Consider the following 21,583-nt stretch of genomic DNA (forward strand, 5'->3'; position numbering starts at 1 on the left):
AGAACTGAGTGAACTCCAATTATCTTTTTTACTTTTATCTGCATGTCATTACTGAGACATTAAGAGTTGTCAACCTAAACCCTCAACATCTCAACCACTGTGAAACTGGGTGCACATAAACAAGCTTCATTTCAACCCTCATATTTAGATAGAAATAGACCTAGACATACTCTCCATCGTCCTTTTTCATATCAAGCCTGCTGTGGCAAAGACGCACCATAATTTCACCAGTTACTTTCAAATACTTAAACACTGCCAGAGCAGCTGTCAGTACGTGCACACATTACACATGTCTGTGGCTGAACATAGTGACCATATCATTCATTCATCACATGTACCTGTAAACCACTCATCATTGGGACTTTCCTAATTAACATTGTTTAAAGATTATTTTTGGGGCTTTTTGCCTTTATTTGACAGGACGGTCAAGCATGAAAGGGGGAAAGAAGAGGGATAACATGCAGCAAAAGGCCACAGGCTCTGATTGAGCCTGTGGCCTTTTGCTGCGGAAAGGACATTGCCTTCGTATATTCGACGCCTGCTCCACTCACTAAGCCGTCAGGCGCTCCCTAATTTTCACTGGTAGACCTCAGAAATATAATAATTGAGTTATAGCTCATATATAACAGCTACACTCATATCAGAGCTGACTCCACAGTGTTTCACATTTGCTACAAAACCTCACAAAAGATATAAAGAAAGGTTGTAAGTGCAGGAAAATAAAATGTATTTAAATGAAAATTGATCACACAAGTCATTGATATGATGGGCATTTTACAGGTCGCCATGGCTGCAAAGAAACCACACAACTATTGAAACTGACTAACAACCAGACATACAATAACTCATCTCTAGATTCTTTCTCTTAAATTATCTTATGTTTTATTCCTCTCATTCACCGGCTTTCTTGTTATCACTGTTCGCTCTCCTCATCCATTCTCTAGCCCACTCGACCACTGGTTCTCCTCCAGCACGCCGACTAGCGGCTACTATTATACTGTATGCGGCTATTGTAGTAAAAAATACAGGCGCACGTGTGTAAATTAACACTCTCTTTATTCCAAAAAATGTAAAGAAAGCAAGGGAAGAACATTTAATTAAGCCCTGGAGGGCGGGAGTGGATGAACCAGATTAAAGAGTACCCACCCGGACGGGACGCTCTAAAACTAAAGCGAGAGCACCCGCAAGGAGGCAGGGATCATTTCATTGGTCAACAATAAACCTGCCGTTCTATTGGTTGGGGGATTTTGACAGGGTTGTGACACAAAAAAATCCTGAGAGCTGAAATTCCACGAGTGCACAGAAGCAGCTTGAGCACGAGGAGAAGAGCTGAAGCTGGAGCAGGAAATCTGTGCAAGCAACACAGTATCTGAGTGCGAGCACACAGTTTGAGTAGAAACAGAGTAGATCTAAGTGAAAGCAGAAGCTATTTGTGTGCGAGGGCAGGGTTTAGAGGGACAATATTGCAAAATGTGAAAGTGAAATCAATAAATAATGCTCTCAAATTGACAGACAACTCTCTGGAGGCTGAATGCTGTTATGTGGAGACAATCTTTAAAAGAAAAAAACAGCAACAATGAATGGATCATGTGTAATGTTTGCTAGAAAATTAATCTGAGTCAGACTAAGCCATGCTGTCGGTCTATGAGGCTGTATGAAACTTGAGCCCCTTTTACACTGTCAGATTTTCAGCGAATTTTGGGCTGTTTTGCCGGCAAGCTCCGAGCGTTTAGACACACAGAGCCAGGTTGGCGAGTTGATCCGAGGTGCCCAATTTTCTGCCTCGTAGGGTAGACATATTGGCGGAACCCTTTTAGTTTAAACAGACCGAGGCGGCCTTCCGCAACAGGAGGGGCTGTTGATGACTTGTGGGAGGAGCTGTTGATGACGCTGCACATGTGAGCCACTGGCGGTGGATAAACAGGAAACAGCTGATAGCAGGAATTAGCGAGCAGCTAGTAGCAAGAGGGAAACACAAACCTGACAGACACTGTAAAGATGAGCAGCTGTACAAGGAATTGCGCGCCCTCCTTGTCCTCGCAAACGAAGAGGCCATTAACCGTCAGATGACGGGGACGGTGAAGAACGGGCCGACTTACGAGAGAATCGCTGAAGGACTGACCAGCCACGGCTTCCCTCCCACGTCACTGTTTACGTCACACGCTAAGCTACACGTTTGGTTACTTGCTCACGCCCCCCATTGCCCTGAAAAAGGCACATATAAACAAAAGTAGGCAGGCGGCATTTTGCTGCACTCCCTGATTTTGTTTTTATACTGCCAATGCTGAAAAAAGACTGATTGGGCTTTCCTGCAAATTTGCACAATTCCTATCTAAAAAGGGCTTTAGTTAGACATATACACCATGCATAAACACAAAACATGTTGATGCCATTTCCCTCTTATAAACTGGTAGTGAAGATTGGAGTGAATTTGCACCCTCAAAGATCTCCGTTGCTGGACTGGAGCAACTCGTTCCCGGGAGTGTAATGTTGCCCGTGTTCACTATGCAGTTACGACAGAGGCTATAGTGTCACACTACAGCACCATGGTGACAGGACCTACCATCCCTGGTCCTCATATTACAGTGTCCCATCCCGCCTGTGGCTCCTGAATTGTAACCTGGTAGTGGCTTCAGACAGGCCACAGTTGGGAGGGCCTCTGTGAAGCCGTCTGTGTTTTCTGTGGGAACTGAATGAATAAAATATGAAGAGTCACAATAGGAAGACATCTGCAGCAAAACAAACATTACTCTTTCTGCCACAGCACAGCCGTCATGACACACGAGATAGGAGATCAGTTTTTAAAAAACAAATATTTATTCATTAAAAAACTTAACAGATAACAAAAAGAAACTCTTAATGCAATAATGTATTGTATCGTATTTAAATAAGCCGAGTCGTCTCTGAATAGCAGAATATCAGACCTTTTGTTCATCACTGCTTGCTCCTCTGTGGATATAAACATCATCTCAGCTGGATTGTCCTCCACAACACTCATGCACATTCATATCAAATGTCTCATAAGGACAAAACACTTTCCACTGTGCAGCCCGTAAAAAGGAAAAGAGGGGATTAATATTGCTTCAGTGATTTTGTTATGAGCAGAGCGGCTGTCAGCTGCCTGTGCGGTCCATCTTTCTCATTTGACGACATCAATTTCCTCGTGATGGCTGTTTATTTGTGGTTCCTCGTGCTAGCTTTGCTTGACATGGTGAATTATATTTGTCTTTTTTTTGACAGAAGCCTATAATTTACTTATATGCATATAATTTCATAAATAACTTGTAAACTGAAATACTTAAATACTGCTGACCTGAGTTAAGCTTGACAATGTTACAGGAGTGCCGTGCATGTCTAAGCATATTTTAATTTTTGATAGGGGAAGGCAGATCCAACACCAGCAATGGAAAGTAGAACTTCAGACCAAATTCAGCTCAGCGGAGACCGTTCAGCCCAACATCTCTCAGAGTTACGTCCATACTGAATGTTTCCACCCCTCATGATTTACAGCTGATGCCAAAGTTCGGTAGCAATGCAGAGAATTGTGTAGCCTTCATTTTGTGCAGAGGTTAGTAAAGTCATGGGTGCTGGTGAGATTTTATTTTATTCAAATGAACTTCTTTTACTGGTGTTCAGGTTATGCTGCAAAGCCAACTAGTGCCAAAGGTGTGAAGTCACTGTAGGGCTGCGGGGATACTTGTTTTAGCATGTTTGTAACAGTCAGAGCTGGAGAGCTGAGCTTGTGTGAAACATGGTGGTGTTTGTTGAACGGGTGTATTGATAAAGGCTTTTTACTCACAAAGGTGTTATTGTTCTTACAGTGATGGGGGTAACTTTAGTTGGAGGACACAGAGAGCAGAGGGGAGGCTGCAGTGTAATAAATACATTACAGCAAAACCTTGAAAAGTACGGAGAACAGAGCCAGTCACGTCAGAGCCTATTAATGCTTAGGTTTTTAATAATGTAGCCGAGGGTTGTAAGCTGCATCTATACTCATGAAGGTAACCAAATAATGACACGGAGGCTCTGTAGTCTGAACCAAGATGTCAGAAGCTTAATTGCTTCCCATATTGTCAAGGACAGCGCGTCACAGCTTCACTCTGTACGTTGTAGCCCTTACAATAAGTCCCAGACTTACACACTGGACCACTTTGAATGCAAACAGGTTGAAACAAAATTGAAGGTAATAATGCCCTTAAATTCTCAGCTCACATCCCAGCTACATCAGCTGATCTCAGACAGCCCAATCAACTGATGGAGCAGCTGATTGATGGAAGGGAGTCAGCTGACAAATCACGTGATTGCTTTCTACGCAACCAATTTATTTAAACTGCTCTGGCCTGCTGACTGTTGCTGCTTACCTCTGCAAGGTGCTTTGCCTCCACCCCAGCTCCTCCTTTTCATTCTGTGTCTGACTTATCAATGTCATTTCTGTTTGTCATTGATGTTGCTCTGTTCTGCATGGAAGGGCAGGGAGATTTGCCTCACTGCCTCAGGCTTTCCTCATTTGCACGTTGAAGGGCAGAGAGGTGTGCTCTCTCTGCCTTATGCTTTACACATAGGCACATGGAAGGGCAGGGAGATTTGCCTCTCTGCCTCAGGCTTTCCTCATTTGCACATGGAAGGGCAGACAGGTGTGCTCTCTCCGCCTTAAGCTTTCCACGTAGGCCCGTGGAAGAGGCTTTCTGCGTAGGCCCGAAGAAAGTCAAAGGGGCCCCAGAACAGAGCCATACCGCCAAGTATAATACTGCAAATGGAAATAAAGTTTTCTTTAACTAAAGTGTTCCTGACTGAACTGTAAAAATAAATTGTCTAGTAGGGAACAAATTCACTTATGATGGACATGCGTCTGAAGGCGAAGCTCTTGCACCCATTTGTAGTGAGTTAAACTCTAGTCTGACTTTCTTGCAGAAGACCAGAGTTTGTGTCCCGTCACAGACCTGCAATTAACATTCATGACTGTAACCACAGTCATTCCTTAAACATATTATAGTTGTTAGGTAATGATGAACAATGAGTCCAGCTTTATGTTTGAACAGCACTGTGACTTGTGCTTCTCTGCTCCTCTTACATCATTCCCTCATGGTACTTATTTAGCCATTTGGCTCTACTTTTTCTAATTTGTGTTTTTTTTTTTTTTTTTTTTACACCATTGAAATCAGTCACAACTAATTTCCTGTGCTGAGTTTTAAGCATCGCTATCTCTTCTTAAAAATCTTTGCGGTGTGCTCCGTTTTCTTTAGTTTAATGTTGTACTTCCTGAGAGTGATATTGGTCTTTCTTTCAGGCAAGGCGATGCTTGTTAACCACAGCACAACACACGTTAGCTTTTCCTACAAAAAAAGGGACTGTGTCAGACAGTGTTTCGCCGCAAATAAAGCCAACCTGTGATGATTACCACTACAATCACTTAACATAGTTGTGGTTCAATTATTTTCCATGGCCTGCTTTCAATTGTTTTTGTGAACATCACGTGTGCACCTGAGAGTACGGCAGTGTTGAGGTCAGATGCATCTCTTTGATGTTGCGTCTACCTTTGTACTAAACCATGCAGACTGTTGTATTGATTGATTCACTTGGACACACCCGGAGCCCTTTGTTCCTTGTTAATTACTTTTTGGCGTGACGAGAAATTTAATGTTCGCCAACTACTAAATTTAGCAATTAGTATTTGTCACACAATACCACCTGCGATTTCTCTGACTGGGGCTGATTTGTCCTGATCGGCGCCTGTTACGCGTTCATACCTTACAGATCTACTGTAATGCCTCCACACCTCATTTCCCAACAGGTGGATTATTGAGGGAGAAAAGCAGCCAGAGAGGATGAACATCTGAAAACCTAGCCTAAGTGTTCCTGACAGTCTTTGAAAGAGAGGTTGTTTAATATCTGCTCTGAAGTGATCTCTATATTATATTCAAGAGTAGGAATGTCTCTGGTTTCTACTTTAAATAAGGCATGAAATATTTCTCGTCAGTCATTGTGGCTGCTATTTCTCGGGACTTGTAGTTTAGTAGTGTGATGGCAATAAAGCCATCCACAGTCCTGGCTCTCTACCTGTTGAATTACGAGGCCTGGTGGTGAATATTCAAGTAAAAGTGTTCCCATTTCTTTTAAATAATTTCCCCATTGCCTCACTCTCCTCTTTCCTCTCATTTGATTCAGCTCTGAGTTTATGAATATTTAAAGTGGAGGATTATTCACAAAATCTTTATTTAATGCTTCCTACATTCACATGCTCTTAGAGGATTTTAACGGCTTTGGTTACGAATCAAGCAGGGATGTGTAAACTGTTGTTCTTACTGTGAGCTTGCATCTCCCCTTCTGTTCAAATCAGCCTGCTTGCTGTTCCTGCAATCCCTGAGAGCATGAGTGGCTCACCTGCACAGACAGAACACATGCTTTATTCAGGTGATGTATCATTCATTCGATGCTCCTGGCTGAAGTGGATGCAGCTGAGTCATTTGTCTCAGGTAGAAGGGCTTGGAGGCATAAATTAGCGAATCAGGTCTGGTGACGAGCAGCCAAAAGACTCGTAGGTAGGGGGCCAATCAGCTGCTCTGTTGCTCTGGAGAGCTTGTTGCAAAAGAAGAATCATGGTAACACTGGCTTCTCTTTGTGATGTGCAACCTGCAGCAGGTACAGTGAGACGCCCGTCTCCACCAGCTATACACAGACAGTAACCAGCAACTCCAACAGAATTTTTTTCTGTGCTTGATGCTCATGTGTGTAAATTGGCTCTGGGTGGCTACGAGTGCCATTTTTTTCCCCCTGTCCAAAAATATTTGCATCCAAAAATGTTAAAACAAGCTTGGCGAGTCTTGTCATCTTTTATCCCAGCAGGAATAATCACACCCAGAAAATGGCTTGTTATTCATGTTCCAAAATCTGTTTTATTTAATTTGTTTGTTTTTAATTACCTTTATCTCCCGTTTGTGTGTGCAGAGAAGGTGTTTGGGGAGTTTTTGAGCTGGGAGCTGGAGGATGCTCTGTCTCACCTGCCTCTAAAGCCTGGTCAGGCTGTGACACTGACTGTCAACATCAAAGTCAAGCTGGACTTCTCTGGTCAGGAGAACCTGCTGCAGGACCTCAACGATGGTGAGTGGACACACACGGATATTTACAAGTTATTCAGATAGTGAGATGTGCCTACATAGACCTGTTCACAACACATGTACACTCTTTATACACACAGGGACACACAGATGGGTTGAGGGTGGGTGAAATAATACACAATTAATGGGGAAAATATGAAATAACACTCTCTAAAATATGAACAAAGCAGAGCTGCAGAGCTGCTGTCTGACTCCCCATTATGAGAGAGGCTGTGTGCAATTACGCACAGGTGGCAGCCTAACTTCAGTGATTATTTCAGAGCTGAAAATTAAGTTCTGTTTCCTCAGTCAAGTTTGGTTTGCAGCATATTTGCTGCGGTGACATTACTGCTCTTACTGTGACAACACGTGCTTCTGTAATTTGCTGATTTCATCATGGAAACAAACGTGCTGGGAGATGAAACTCTGATTAGTTGAAATTCATATTACACCCAAACACACCTATGATTAATTAAGGGACTATATACAACCCCTTTGCCCCTTGAGTCTTACTTTAAAACCCAGATTATGCATTGTTTAACAGCAAAAGTGGATTGAGACACACCCTCACTTGACTTTAGACCACTAGATTGTTCAAATAGGGCCCTAACTTTTGTAAGCTGATTATGTGATAATACAAGTTTGCAGCTTTACATAATAAATCTAAAAAAGTATACCATTTTTCAAAAGTTTCCCCTTTTATCAAGTCATAAATGTTTTTTAATGAGCTGCATTAAAACATACTTTAACCCATCTCGCTCATTTTGACAAACAAGTGCCACAAAGCCAAACTGAAATGTTAAAAACATACTTTTGAAATATATTGATTAGACAAAATGAAAAAAAGAGTGGCTCGGTAGCAAATGTTCATTTGTCTGTATATTTATTGATAGAGGGACATTAATACACAGATTAGCCTTACAGTAAATAGACCCTCGTAAGTATGATATCTGTAGTATTTATATGAATGAAAAAATATATGAAAAACACCTCCCAGTGTAAGGCCGTAGAATTCAATATCATCACAAACCATAGCCTACGAAATGAGCACAAAGTTGAATCAGCACCTCAGTAAAACCCTTTCTACGCAGAGATTGTGCTACAGGGCTGCAGTGAAGTCCTCTCTTTATGCCACCTTTACATTTTTACACAGAACCAAACAATGGCAGCATCATACTGCTCCAGTGCGTGAATTTGGATAGCATGCCAGCATCACAGAAGCAAAAGAGGCTTGACGTATAAAACAATTGTCGACCTACAGCGTGACGATAGCATTACCACGGCAGTTACAATCATTTACCGTCCATTATGTGGTGGCTGATTTCATACTTTGCTCTGAAGGTCAGGAGCTCCTGGACCTTGTTATTTCCCCAATATGTAGACATTTTTTGGCTGCTGTTCTTCTTTGAGTTAGCTGCTAACTGCTAACAGTCACTTTTAAAAACCCCTGCAGTGGGTTGCACGCGTAACACGTTATCAAAATGTCACACCCGTGCCGCCCTCTGTTCCCGTCATTTCAGCCGTTCCTTTTACATAGACGTAATTTTGGTGCTGTTACGACCTCTGATGCTGCCTTAAAGGCAAGACAACTCTGTCCCCCCATTGTGCGATCATACCTTTTATACAGAACAGCCAGGCAACCACACATTGTAACCTTCATGAGGGATTTATTGCAGTGCTGACAGCACTGATTTAGTTGGGTGTATCTATTGAACTGACATTTGAGTGCATCTTTGTTATCTGGGCAAATGTTCTTACTTCAGTTTTCTTGCGGTGGATTATAGTAGAATTGTCATCCTATCTGTTAACTGTCCAGCTGAAGTTATGCACATGTTGGATGCAGAATAGGTTTTGTGTCGCTGCACATGGAACACTGTGTTACGGGGATTCTGGCTGCCTTGTTTAAGATTCAGCAGTAATAGGAGAGAGGTCTCAAGGCCTCTACACCTCCATTTCTCTCCCAGCTTCTGGCTACCTCACTTCAACTGTCGGATTTCCTCTCCTCTAATTCTTATTCCTGCTTAAAAAGAAACAGTCTGACCTTCTCCCCCACCTCGGAGCTCATTCATTGTGTTCTTTCTCCAGTCTTTCTCATAGTTCATGCCCAGCCTCCTTTCTCTCCTGTCTCGCTCCCAGCCTCGCTTCCTCCTCCTTCAAAATGTTGAACCTCCACAGACTCCATGGGCTGATAAATATTAATGAGCGATCAATATTGACCCGCTCCTGCACCGGCAGAGACTTTACTGTGTGTGCTTGTGTGTGTATGTGGATTCAGGTGACAGGGAAAGGAAATACACATGACGCCGCATGTTTATCTCAGTCCCAGCGTCGCTCTCCTCATGAGGTCATTTAAGCGATACTGTTTTAATGTTTTAATTAGCTGAGCAATAATTGGGGCCCTGAATTAAGGAGATAAGGCGACATGGCTCTGTCGAAACAGCAGCTCTGAATTCGGTTATTATTGTGGCATTATGGGATGCAGTTTTTGCTCAACACATTTGATGCTATCTGCCACTGTAATACATGAATGAAATCACATTAATAATGTTGTGGTAATACACAGATGAACATGTTTGCATAAAGACAGTTGTTCTGCTTTGTTTTCAGTTAGTGCTGCTTTGTGCTGGAAGATTACCGAGTCCTGCCATCTTCGCTAATTAAACTTCGGGATTATTTTAGGCACAACTGATGCTTTTAACAACTGTTCAGTTGCACTGCTTAGTCACTCCACATGGTCACATACAAATTTTAAATGCCACCACATTGCACGATTAGTTAGTCATTACCTTGTTAGAGGCAACGGCATAATGGGCGTTACCTGAGTATCTCACATAGAGAGACATTTTTAAACCAGGCACTGTCAGGTCAGGTTGATCTCATGCACCATTTGCACCAAGTTTTCCTAAGAAAATGAATGCATGAAAACTTGTTCATATCCCACATAGGTGTGGGCAATATGGCCCTAAATTAATATCACGGTATTTCAGGGTTTTTTCCCAATAATGATATTCTTATTCTCAATGTATGACAAATTAAAATTATTAGTTTAGGAATACAGAATTTCAACAAAATCAGTGATACAGTTTTACATGTCAACCAAACAATCTGCCTTCAAATATTCAGTAAAAACTGAACAAAAATGATCCTTTATTTCTTTAGTTTGTGAACAACAACAGTAACTCAGAGTGAGATTCAGATTCTTTATACAGTATTAATAAGTATAATAAATTCAATAGAATAAAATCTACCACAAATTACACATTAAAACTATATATCTATAGTTAGTTGTTTTTTTTCCACCTGGACCTTTATGCTCTGCCATTTCTCCTCTAATCATCATGCTGTAACCTGTGACAGGCTGCTATGATACCACAACTATCACACAGTCACATAGATGGAGTTTATTCACGTAGGTTTACATTACCAAAGGTTTATGACAAAATCACTCAAGGACACCGACTCCCGTGTGTGCACGGCGAGAGAGGAGAGTGAGAAAGTCATTAAAGAGTCACTAAAAGAGTCTGAGAAGTCCGGGGCTGTTCATTAAACATTCAGGACGCCACAGTTTATTCCACACTACTGAAGCTGCTCCTCTTTTTGGAACCACCAAGGAGTCGGTAATAATTTCGCTTTCAGCCATGCCTGTTGTTGCCATGGGTAACAGTGTGACGTCAATGTCAACAAGTCGAAATATTGTGAGTATCTCATATTATATATTAGAAATTCTACCAGTATAATCGTGAACGAGATGACATGGCACACCCCTAATCCCACACAATCATGAGGCACTAATTTATATATAAGGCTGCAATCACGTGACCAATGTGCTGACGATATGCAGAAGGAAGTGGCCCGTTAAAGAGGCATCTTTAGGTGGTGGATTGAGACTGGAGTTTGGAATCGTAAGAACTTTGAGTCATTTTAACATACAAAGACACCATATCTTCTTTTTCTGAAACCTAACCAAAGTAACTTTACGTGCCTAAACCTAAAGATGCTCAGCTATGTTTCTTTTCCTAAACCTAAACCACAAAATTTCATGCGAATTATGTACTTTACGATAAGTACATAACGTCATTGGTGGGGCGCTAATTTGTCGGTTATCATACAAATTGTGTGTGCATTTTTGCAGGATAACATATCAACTGTTGTATGAGGATACGTTGGCCAGGTACAGGTGTGACTGTTGGGTCTTTTTGTGATGCATGGATCAGCTGACTGTGATGCTTCTTATTTAAAGAAATAGTCTGACATTTTTAGAATTATCAACAAACTTGCCGAGAAGTAGATTAGAAGATTGATACGACTCTCACGTCTGTGTAGCTGAGCTGGGAGCTGATTAGCTTAGCTTAACCTAATATCTGTAAGCCAAGTGAGGCCACAAGCCAGGCTCTGACAAACAAAAAAAGATATGCCCTCCAGCATGTCTGAAGTTAATTAGTTAACACATTGTACCTTGCTTGTTTAATTTGTTCATAATCAGAAATGTAAAAACGATCAGTCGTTGTTTTGTGGAACGTGATGTGCTGGGATTGTTTCTCAGAAATTTCCCCCTGCTTTTTCTCTCTGTATAAAAATAGACTAATGGCTGTAGCTTCATATTGAGCGTGCAGATGGGAAAGTGAAATCAGTCTTTTCCTCTAACTCTCAGCAAGAAAACAAACAAGTGTATTTGCCCAAGTGTTGAACTGGTCTTTAAATTCGTATCCTTTGTAGCTAAACATGGTTCAGGTGTTGACAGGGCCAGGTCAGTTTTTCTGTCCACAAAAAGGGTCTCAAATGCCATTGGCTTAGTGGAATAACATCCCTTTCTGGTCTCTTGTGGTATTTCAAAACGACACTAATTATTCTTCATACAAGGCGTAATGTTAAAAAAAGACCTTGAAGGCACAATAACAACAGAAGAATGATGCATGTCACGCTTCAGTACTTCAGTTTTGCCGTTTTCTACACTGCACTGAATCGACTAAAAAAGCATTCACCACAGCCATTTTACATCAACACACAATATGTTTGTTTGGCAGTCATTATGCTCAGTGGATTAATGCATTCATTTAATGTGTCCCCACCTTCTGGATACAGTTAATGAACTAAACCATCGCCAGCAAATTGGTAGTCTATTTTAGATTTGCATTTCCTGCCACTGGGTTCCATGTGGTGGATTTCTTCACAGCACCAAGGCATGTACAGTAAATGTACAGTAAATGGACTGCATTTACAAAGTTCTTCTTTTCAAAGTGCTTTACAATCTGCGTTTCATTCAACCACTCACGCGCACACTCAACCAACAGCACAGTGCTACAATGCAAGGCGCTTGGTCTGTCCATCGGGAGCCATTTGTGGGTCTGGTGTCCTGCTCATAGACACTTGGACACATGAACAGGAGGAGCTGCCAACCCTGAACCCCTGCCAACCAGAAGACAAAAAGAGGTGCCGTTTGTTTTGCAAGGACAGCGATAAAACATTTGTTTATCACAAACACTAACAGTGGACAGTAACTATTAATAGACATTGAAAATTAACAATTTCAGCTGTCTCAGTTCGCACAACCAAGGCTGTCCCATTTTGAATGCTCCTTCAAATGTGGCCAAGAAATGCGGCCTTCTTTCCCAGAATTTAGAGGATGCAACGGATGAATCCTTCGTGGCCCAGCCTATCCTAAGATGCATTGTGCGCCGGTGATGATTATATATTAAGTTAAGGATAACGGTTGTTAACTAGCTGACAGTTAACTGTTACTAACATTACTATCAGCTAAAAGCACACAGCTTAAACAAGATGATCTTAAAACGGTCCATCAGCCTGAAATATATCAAATGGCGGTGTCTCCCGTGGTGAATCATGTCCTCAAGTGTTAAATAAAAAATAAAATATATAATAACAGTCTCCGGGTCCATGATTTAGGGCTGATTAACTAACTTACTAGCTCACTCCTTTTTTCGTCAAGCACAGCTGGATGCTAGGTAACAGGAACGGCAACGGGTGAGGGTGAGAACAACTGGTGATGCAACCAGGAAATCCTCCGCAGACCACACCGTCCCATTTCGGAGACTGTTTGGTTTGGATGATGCAGTCTTCAAAGGATGTGGCTGATGTCGACCACGAAGGTCGCGTCTTTCAAAAGCTGCAGCTCCATACAGAACGAGTCTTTATCAAACAGGACAGAGTTGCTGTGGGTCCTTAAAAAGTCTTCAGATGTCTAAAATAAACTTTTCATAATAAAAGGCCTTAAAAATTATCAAATCTTCTTGACTACAGATTGAATTGGTCCAAAATCTTTTTCAGTCACGTCACCCCAAGAATTCCTGGTGTTGCCACTACAGGAAACACTATTCGAGGTGGGAAACAGACTTAAACACACCTGTATGCATGCACTAATCCTAATTTCACCCCCTCTACACGTTTAGATCCTGCAACGAGTCTGCATCATTAAACTTAGACCTTGCTCAACAGCTTGTTTGTTAGTTTAGTATCATCAGTGTCATTTTACCTTACTGTTCATTTAAAGCTAGTCTGAGTGGGCGGAAGTTCGCTGCATAGATCAGCCTCTCACTGGGCGGAACCAGCCACCCGCTGAAGTCCTGCCCTGCCACCTCCGGTTGTGTAGCAGTTTTCAACACGTCCTTTACTAACTTTTGCGGTGTTTGATCTTGCGGGGATGTAGCCATTTTTCTGCCATGGTTCGCATCCTGTAGGCGATATTTTTGTGGGCGTGTTACACCAAAACCTGTTTCCCCCCGGCAATATTTTTGCAAGCGCACCGTTGCTGTGGCACCGCCCAGAACAACTGTGATTGGTTGAAAGAAATACAAGCAGCAGGGGCGTTTTTTCTCCAATCTTAAAGTGAGAGTCGGCCCAGCCAGACCTTTCTTTTCTTGAGAAAGGACTGGTGAGCGAGACTGATTTAAAACTGACTAATGTGTTTACTGAACTGAACTGACATCAAGGTGAATATTTTCACTTTTGATGTGTATTTCCATCCTAAGTTTGGTCTTTTCATTTATTTAAAGTGGTAAAATGGTCTTTAAAAGTCTATTTAACTTGTTTATACGTGTGTATACCTAGACACCCTGCAGGAATAAAAAAAATATGCTTGTAAAGGAAGAGTTCACCATTTTGGAAAAATTTCTTTTTAGATCAAAGGATCTATAGGGCTGCCATGTCTATACACTGAATGAAGCTTGAGCCAGCAGGGGACTGGTTTAACTTAAAACATAACCTCCCTGCAAAACTACAAACTGTGATTTTTACAGTTTTGTTTGTGTATGAATTAAACAAACGGATAAATAATGCAAAATAACTCAGATGGATAATGCCAGTATTTATGCTATTCTAAGCTAAGCTAAAATAAGCCAGACATGATACCTGCACTGAATAATGATGTCAAATGCCTACTTGTTGCTGCAGTCTCATTCGTTCACAGCAATTATAACAACAAATCAATTTTTAATAAGATATTGACATTTGAAAATGCTACACTTAGTACCCCAGCGAGTGGCCCATTGTTTTAGCCATATTTAATTTAAATTCAGTGGTGTTATAAATATTCATTGTCCTTGGTAGCATTATGTAGGTCAATACAATCAGTACTGGATGAAAAAAAGTTTTAATAAAAATGTATTAAAATCAGCTGCTCCCACTCCAACATGGAAAACCTGACAATGATTGTGAATACGTGGATGAATATGAATGAAGTGCTCCTCTTTGCCCAGGTGAAAAGATCCACACACACGCACTCTTTTTCTGCCTCTCTGTTCCTCTGTCATGCCGTCTCTCTTCACAGCTCCACAGCTCGAGGATAAATGATGGCTCGCAGCTTGTGGAGTCTCTCTGATGTGTCTGCTGCTGGTGCATTGTGTTAACATCAGCACTTCTATATTAAATATAACTATAGTCTCAGATGTCTAGCAGCCCTCATGTGACCAAAGATTAGTTTTGACTGTTTGTTGTGCTGCACTGAAACTGGGAATTAGTTTTCACGTGATTCACACCTCTCAGAATATTGTTGAGAGTTGTGGAGTTTTTCCACTAATTACGTGCTATTTATTGATCAGCCTGTATTTGTATGCACATCTATCAGCTTTAACTGTGAATGCTGCGTGGCACCTCTGCACCAGATGTCCTTTGTGCTCCAGCTGAGGCAGAAGGGGCGAAGCAGACAAGGCCACAGGAAACGGTGCAGAGGGAACATTCAAAACAGGCTGAGCCTCATTGATTTATCCCCAGACGAGTTTGTCCCTCACTTTGGGTCCGGCTCGAGACCACGACACCATAACTCAGGATCAGATGGGAGTGATGTCATTACTCGGGACTAATGGGCCTTGACTTAGCGAGCTTTATCGTATTAAATGGTGTGAGCGTTGTATCTAATGACAACACTGCGGCCTACATTAGTGTTGTCTTTGAAGACAGCGCTGCGTACCACAGTAAATGTCTGCATTAAAGTAAGGAGACACAAATAACATGTTGTTCCAGCCATCAACATGAATTAAAAGACTTAAATGGAGAGGAGGATGCTTTCAGAAGCTCTGCTGAAATGTGTAAGGGACAGGATGGTGCTGTCAAGGAGTTTGCACTGCTGTCCTTCTTGTATAGATGGTTTTAAGTTACTTCCAACACCAGCAGGCTTCGCCCCTAAGAACACTTTAAATAACCTTCGTGTTACATTTCTGTTTTACTTCTCTCTGTTTTCTTTCAACCTATATGCATTTTATAAAGGGATTTATATTTGCTGTTCTGAGTACCTTGTGCTGATAGGTGTCTGGAAGGAAAAATCCTTTCAAGTACTTTGTATCAGACATAAGTTTTTGACGTCTTGATTTAAGTCAAAGACTCCATTTGCACTCAGTCCCTCTGTGCACCTTTGGTGGACTAGAAAGCAGTTGATTATCAATTAAAGCTACGTTTCAATGAGTCCAAGAAGCGTCCAAGACAGGCGGAAATCTGATTGCTCAGACTTCAACTTCCAAGTGGTAATTATGACCGGGAAACTCAGATGAGTTGTTGCTTTTAACTGATCCCTGATCAGTTCGACCACTGACTAATCAGTGGGTGTGGGAACAGCTTTAATAAGACGATAATAACTTCATAGTAGTCCATCCATGGGGGACATCTTTGTGTTTCTGTTAGGTTATGGATAACTGTTAGCTGGCTAGCTTAGCTGTTTGGTAGTTAAGTTACAAGTCATTCTGCTTCTAGGATTTTTGGCTGTTACTAATATATAATATCATTACCACCACCTTCTGGCCTGACACTGATTTACATGTAGTGAACAGAGATGCATAAATGTGGCTAAGTGTTAACCAAGCTAAAACTTCCTGGGCTGAAGCTAAAATTTAAGTGCCAAAAACTGCAGTTCCTCAAATGGCTACAGGGGCAAGTTAACCCCCATAGACCCCCATGTTACAATGCCCAACTTTACAGCAGAAATTAATAAAGTTAACATTCCCTCCTATAAAGGTCTTGGTCTCTGTAGCTAATTTTCCTGTTCAGTAACTCACCCGTTAAAATGTTATTAAGGCCATAAAGTTATGCATGATTTAAGGTGCTGCCACTTTGAGTGACTGGTCGGTGCTATCCATTGACAAGTCACTACAAAGGTGATAATGTTGGTTACATAACGTAACCATGGCATAACCCCAGATTCACATAGTATAGGTATAGCTTTAGCTGTTGCTATTTTTAGTGTGTTTTCAGTGTACGAAAGTTAATTGTAATGTTTTGGTTGCCTGAAAAAATTATCATTCAGCATTTGGTTGTATTAAAACATCCTCTAAGGAGTCTTATGTTCAGTCTTTCCTGTGAGTACATTTTATTCAATGGTTTTAAGCCTGTTTTCTTTGCTAGTGAAAATTAGTATTATCATTATCACAGCTAACTATGGGTTTGTTTGGACACACTGACTCCTAGTGCCGTGGGGCTCTCTGGCACAAACTGGACTGTTTGTAAATTCGGAGCGCTTTTGGAATATACCGATCAGTTGTTCAGCGCTTCACACTCTCGGAGCAGCAGAGTGCACTCTGGGCACTCTGTCTGGGGAGATGTAGCAGCAGCGCGCCAAGCGGACTGAATGTGTGATTAACTTAATGGTTCTTTATTTCGTGTGGGAATAGAATCAGGTTGGATTTATGAACGCAACCCATAGGCGCTGTGCTAACCAAGCTAGCAGCTAGCTTTAGGGTTAGCTTCACCCACTTATCCAATTTGATTTCCAAAAAAGAGGACACTCGCCCCGGCCATGAGATAGCCTACTTAAATGATACTCGCAGTTTACTCAAAGATGCCTTATAATTTTAATATATTTAAAGTTTATATGTATGGATAGAAAATTCAGTTCTATTACAAAATAATATCTCTCAAAGACAGAAATTTACGTAGGCTTCTCAGAGGTTACTTTACTTGCTTTTATTATGCCTAAAATAATAATCTTATTACAAGTTTCAACTGTACAAAATAAATGTAAATGTGAAATAAATGTAAAATCTCTGGAATGAAATAATGATATAAATAATGTCTCTTCTGTATTAGAAAATCAACTTGTAAAATAATAGCTATCTTTTCAAGTCTTACTGGACAAATAAATAATATGAAATGATGTTCTAAATAATACCTCTTCTGCATTAGAAAATCCAACTTTGAGCTCCCCGGCACCTTTATTAGACACAGAATCATATGTGCCAGCTTTGCACACGGTGCACTCAGCCTCCCATATATCCCGACCGGGTCGGGACGGTATGTTGGGAATTTTTTCTGCAGTTCATCTGTGAAACTGCACTTGTACTTTGGCATCTTGGAAGCTTAGAATAATGCTGTGCCGCCCATGTCTGCTGCTTCCTTGTTGTGAGTGTTGGAGATCCGCCGATAAGGCAGCCCCTCAGGGATTACGCACACACACACACACACACACACACACAAGGAAAACCGGACATTATCATCAATTTATAAACACCACCTTGGACGCCCCGGACAGGACGTGAAAAGTGGACATGTCCGGGCAAAAGAGGACGTTTGGTCAGCCTAAAATATGGTCACCTCTGGCTCTAAAAATCCAAGATGACAACAGCCAAAATGCCAAACTTGAGACATCAAAATGGCAGCCAACAGACCAATGTGTGACATCATGGTGGCTACGTCCAGTTTATAGTTTGTACTAAATTGCATCTGGATTTTATGTGTTCATTTCTTGATGTTTATACGTCTCCATGTAAAGTATCACAAAATATATCAATTTGTTCTTGACACTAGAAATTCGTTTTTTAAATGATACCCTGGTTTAGTAGCAAAGGAAGTGATGTTCTTCCACTTCCAGTTTTCCAGTTTGTTGGAAATAAATAGAGGAAGAATTGAGCAGTGATAGCCCCCATGGCTGAACAGACAAAGATAAGAGTGCAACCTATAGAAATCTAAGTAAACCTAATTAACAGAAAATCAAAGGGAAAATGCTTATCACAAGATGGTCTCAGACAGTGAGTGAAGAGACTGAGGCCTGTGTGTTACTGAAGTCAAGGCAAACAGTACCTTGGTGGCTGCAAAATAACAAAAGCCTGTAGTAGACAATAAATAGCGGTTGTATCGTCGACTAAATGCCATGTGAATTTCTGCCTGCCAGACATTTGTTAGTGCTGTTAAAACAAAGCAGCTGTTTGTCGATGACTTTAATGGAGCGTCCAGACAGACTGGAATGGCTCTCTGTAATGACGGCAATCATTTGTTCAGATCTTTGTATATTACCTAACAGATTTCTGCTCATCATGAAGACCCATTCCTCTCTCTCCCGCCCTCTGTAAGACTGATAGAAGTGTAATGATGCTCTTACAGTCTCAGTGTTGCGTGTCAGCTCAGAATAACTGCGGTGTTGAATAAGGCGCTGTGAGTTTGTGCTGTAATATCTTGTTTTGTCATTGTTTGAATTGAATTAATGGCGTATTTGATGCCCAGAAATGACAAAGCTTCGTATCGGTCAAAACATTATGAAACATTATGTTGTCCATGTAGTGCATGTTAAATGAGGCTCAGGTCAAACAGTATTTGGTGTTTATATGCATTAATTTTCTCTTCCTCGAACAGGAAATTGAACAGGGTTTTTAATGTTTACACTGTGACAAGTCATATTTTCCATATTTACTAAATAATATATCTATCTTCCAGGAAAAAGGCTCATAAATGTGAGCACGCCTGACACAGCAGAGATCAACAGTGTCATATAAACATCCAGACAAGTGCTGATGTTAGAATTATTCCTGGGGTGACACAGTCGTTGCTGGTATACCTAAACTCACCCGCTGATAGAAAAGCTGAGCTCACCCGATTTTCCCCCGAGACAGTTAGACACGGACCGAGACAGATACTGATTGGAAGGAGGGTATAAAGGAGGGTGACGATTGTGAACAATGCCATCGTTAATCACGGTGCCCATTGCTCACACAGTCTCTTTGCCACAGGACACAACAAGTCATGTGTATCTCCTGAAATCCAGCTGCGTGCCATAATGAAGGATGCAGTTCATAGAGTCCAAAAGTGTTTTTACTTCTTCCTCTTTCTGCCACTCTGAGTCTATGTCTAGATGCATATCTAATCTGTTTAACAGCGGGATGTAGAGAATGTGGCAATAACAAGAGGAGATTGTTCTCATCAGAGCAGTGACAGCAGTCGCTACGGTCACGTTTCACACAGTTTAGTTGACTGTATGCTGTGCCATTTTGGGTTGTCCCGGACGAAAGCTGACAGTTGTGAGTGAAATGGGGTGAATTTGAATCAAAACCTATGGCTGTAGATCATACTGTCTATAAAGGCTGGTTTTCAGCTGCACTGAACAAAGTGACAGCTGCTAAAAGTCTGACTGTCAGAAACTAAGGAGAAAAATCTCACACTGTAATTTTTGCAACCATCAAACCATGAAACGATGAACCCAATCGCGAGAGTAAATGTTGGCATTGTGCACATCTGCAAACTATGGCTTATGTTACATTTGTGCATTAATGTAGCGGATATGATAAAACTTTATATTTCTACAATGCTTCGGTTAACATGTGGTTATGTTTAGGCACAAAAAAACACTTGGTTATGGTGGGGAAGAGATCATGTTTTGGTATAAAATACTTGCTTTTGGTTCCACAATCATGGCTGGAAATGCAGCAATGTCTCTGTAAAAAACACTGCTATCCTAGCAGAAAATGCGGCAATGGCCTGGTAAAAAAACAACTTTTTTTTCGTGGCACTATCCTGGTAGAAAATGTGGCAGCAGTTTGGTAAAAAACAACCACTTTTTTGTTGCACTATCCTGGCAGAAAATGCAGCAGTGGCCCGGTAAAAAAACAACTCTATTCGTGGCACTGTCTCGGTAGCAAACAACTTCTTTCTGCGGTACTATCCTGGCAAATAATGCGGCAATGGCTCAGTACAAAACCACTCTTTTTTGCGGCATTATCCTGGCAGAAAATGCAGCAGTGGCTCACTAAAAAACAACTGCTGCTCTTGGCGCTATCCTGGCAAAAAACTCAGCGATGTCTCTGTGAAAGCCGCCTGCTTTTTGTGGCACTAAATGCTCAGGTTTCTCAATTGAAAAAACAAACAAAAAAACCCCCCCAAAAAAACACATTTGTGGCATTATCCTAACAGATACAAACACAGCGGTGGCTCACTAAAAATCATGGCTCTGTGTGGCACTGTCCCTGATGGAGACATTGCAATGGGTTGCTAAAACACACCCATGTTTGTTGGCTAAAAAGCCGCTGTAAACGCAGCGATGACTCGCTACGTCAAAAGGTTTTGTTGTTTGTTTTGCTTGTTGGTTCAATACAGTGGCCTGCAGATTGGCAGACTTTGCCCTGACGACACGCTATTCGATGACGAAGTCACTTCGTCATTTTAGAAATGCTGATATGATACGTATTAAAAGTATAAATGTAACATATCCATGGTTTGCAGAAACATACAATGTCAACATTTTCTTCTGGCAACTCCACTGAAGCCTTTTTTGTTTTTCTAGTTTGTTGTATTGTTCATTTGTGAACGTGTGCTTAACTAAAGCTCTGAACCACAAGTGGCTCCCAGTGAGTGAGTATGTCTGAGAGCTCAGGGTTTCCCGCACATTCATTTCTTGGTGGTGGCCCACCACAATATCTTTTTACCAATATCTGTATTTTCTACTTCTGGAGCCGGGCCATTCATTAGGTGCACTGTTTGAATACTGTTTTGTCATTCATTGCACCACACTCTTAGCCTGGAAATCCAGACCCAAATCTAGAAAGATTTAGGGTCTGGCTATGAGTAATGAAAATGGCCCAACTTGAGGGGCGGCACCAAGCATACATTTGAAAATATCACTGCACGCAATTGGATAACACTACGACCAATCAGAACAATACACGGGGTGACGTATCCAGAGCTTAGCTACCAGCGGAGCTAACTGGTAGATTAGACTCTTGCCGTATCCGGTCGGCAAAACAGCAAAAACGTCCTTCTTGCAAAGGAAAGATTCGAGCGCCGTC

At 41.4% G+C, this 21,583-nt stretch overlaps 1 protein-coding gene across 2 annotated transcripts in view; it reads left to right on the top strand.

Annotated features, from left to right (window-relative positions):
* Positions 1 to 21,583, top strand: part of trappc9 (trafficking protein particle complex subunit 9) — a 315,126-nt gene that overhangs the window by 91,530 nt on the left and 202,013 nt on the right. For both annotated transcript variants that reach the window (XM_049602007.1, XM_049602008.1), the window contains one exon: positions 6,946 to 7,098. In XM_049602007.1, the coding sequence (XP_049457964.1) occupies positions 6,946 to 7,098 (153 nt within the window). The remainder of the gene's footprint in view (positions 1 to 6,945; positions 7,099 to 21,583) is intronic.

Source organism: Epinephelus fuscoguttatus, linkage group LG17 (assembly GCF_011397635.1).
Source record: "Epinephelus fuscoguttatus linkage group LG17, E.fuscoguttatus.final_Chr_v1".
Classification (NCBI taxonomy): Eukaryota; Metazoa; Chordata; class Actinopteri; order Perciformes; family Serranidae; genus Epinephelus; species Epinephelus fuscoguttatus.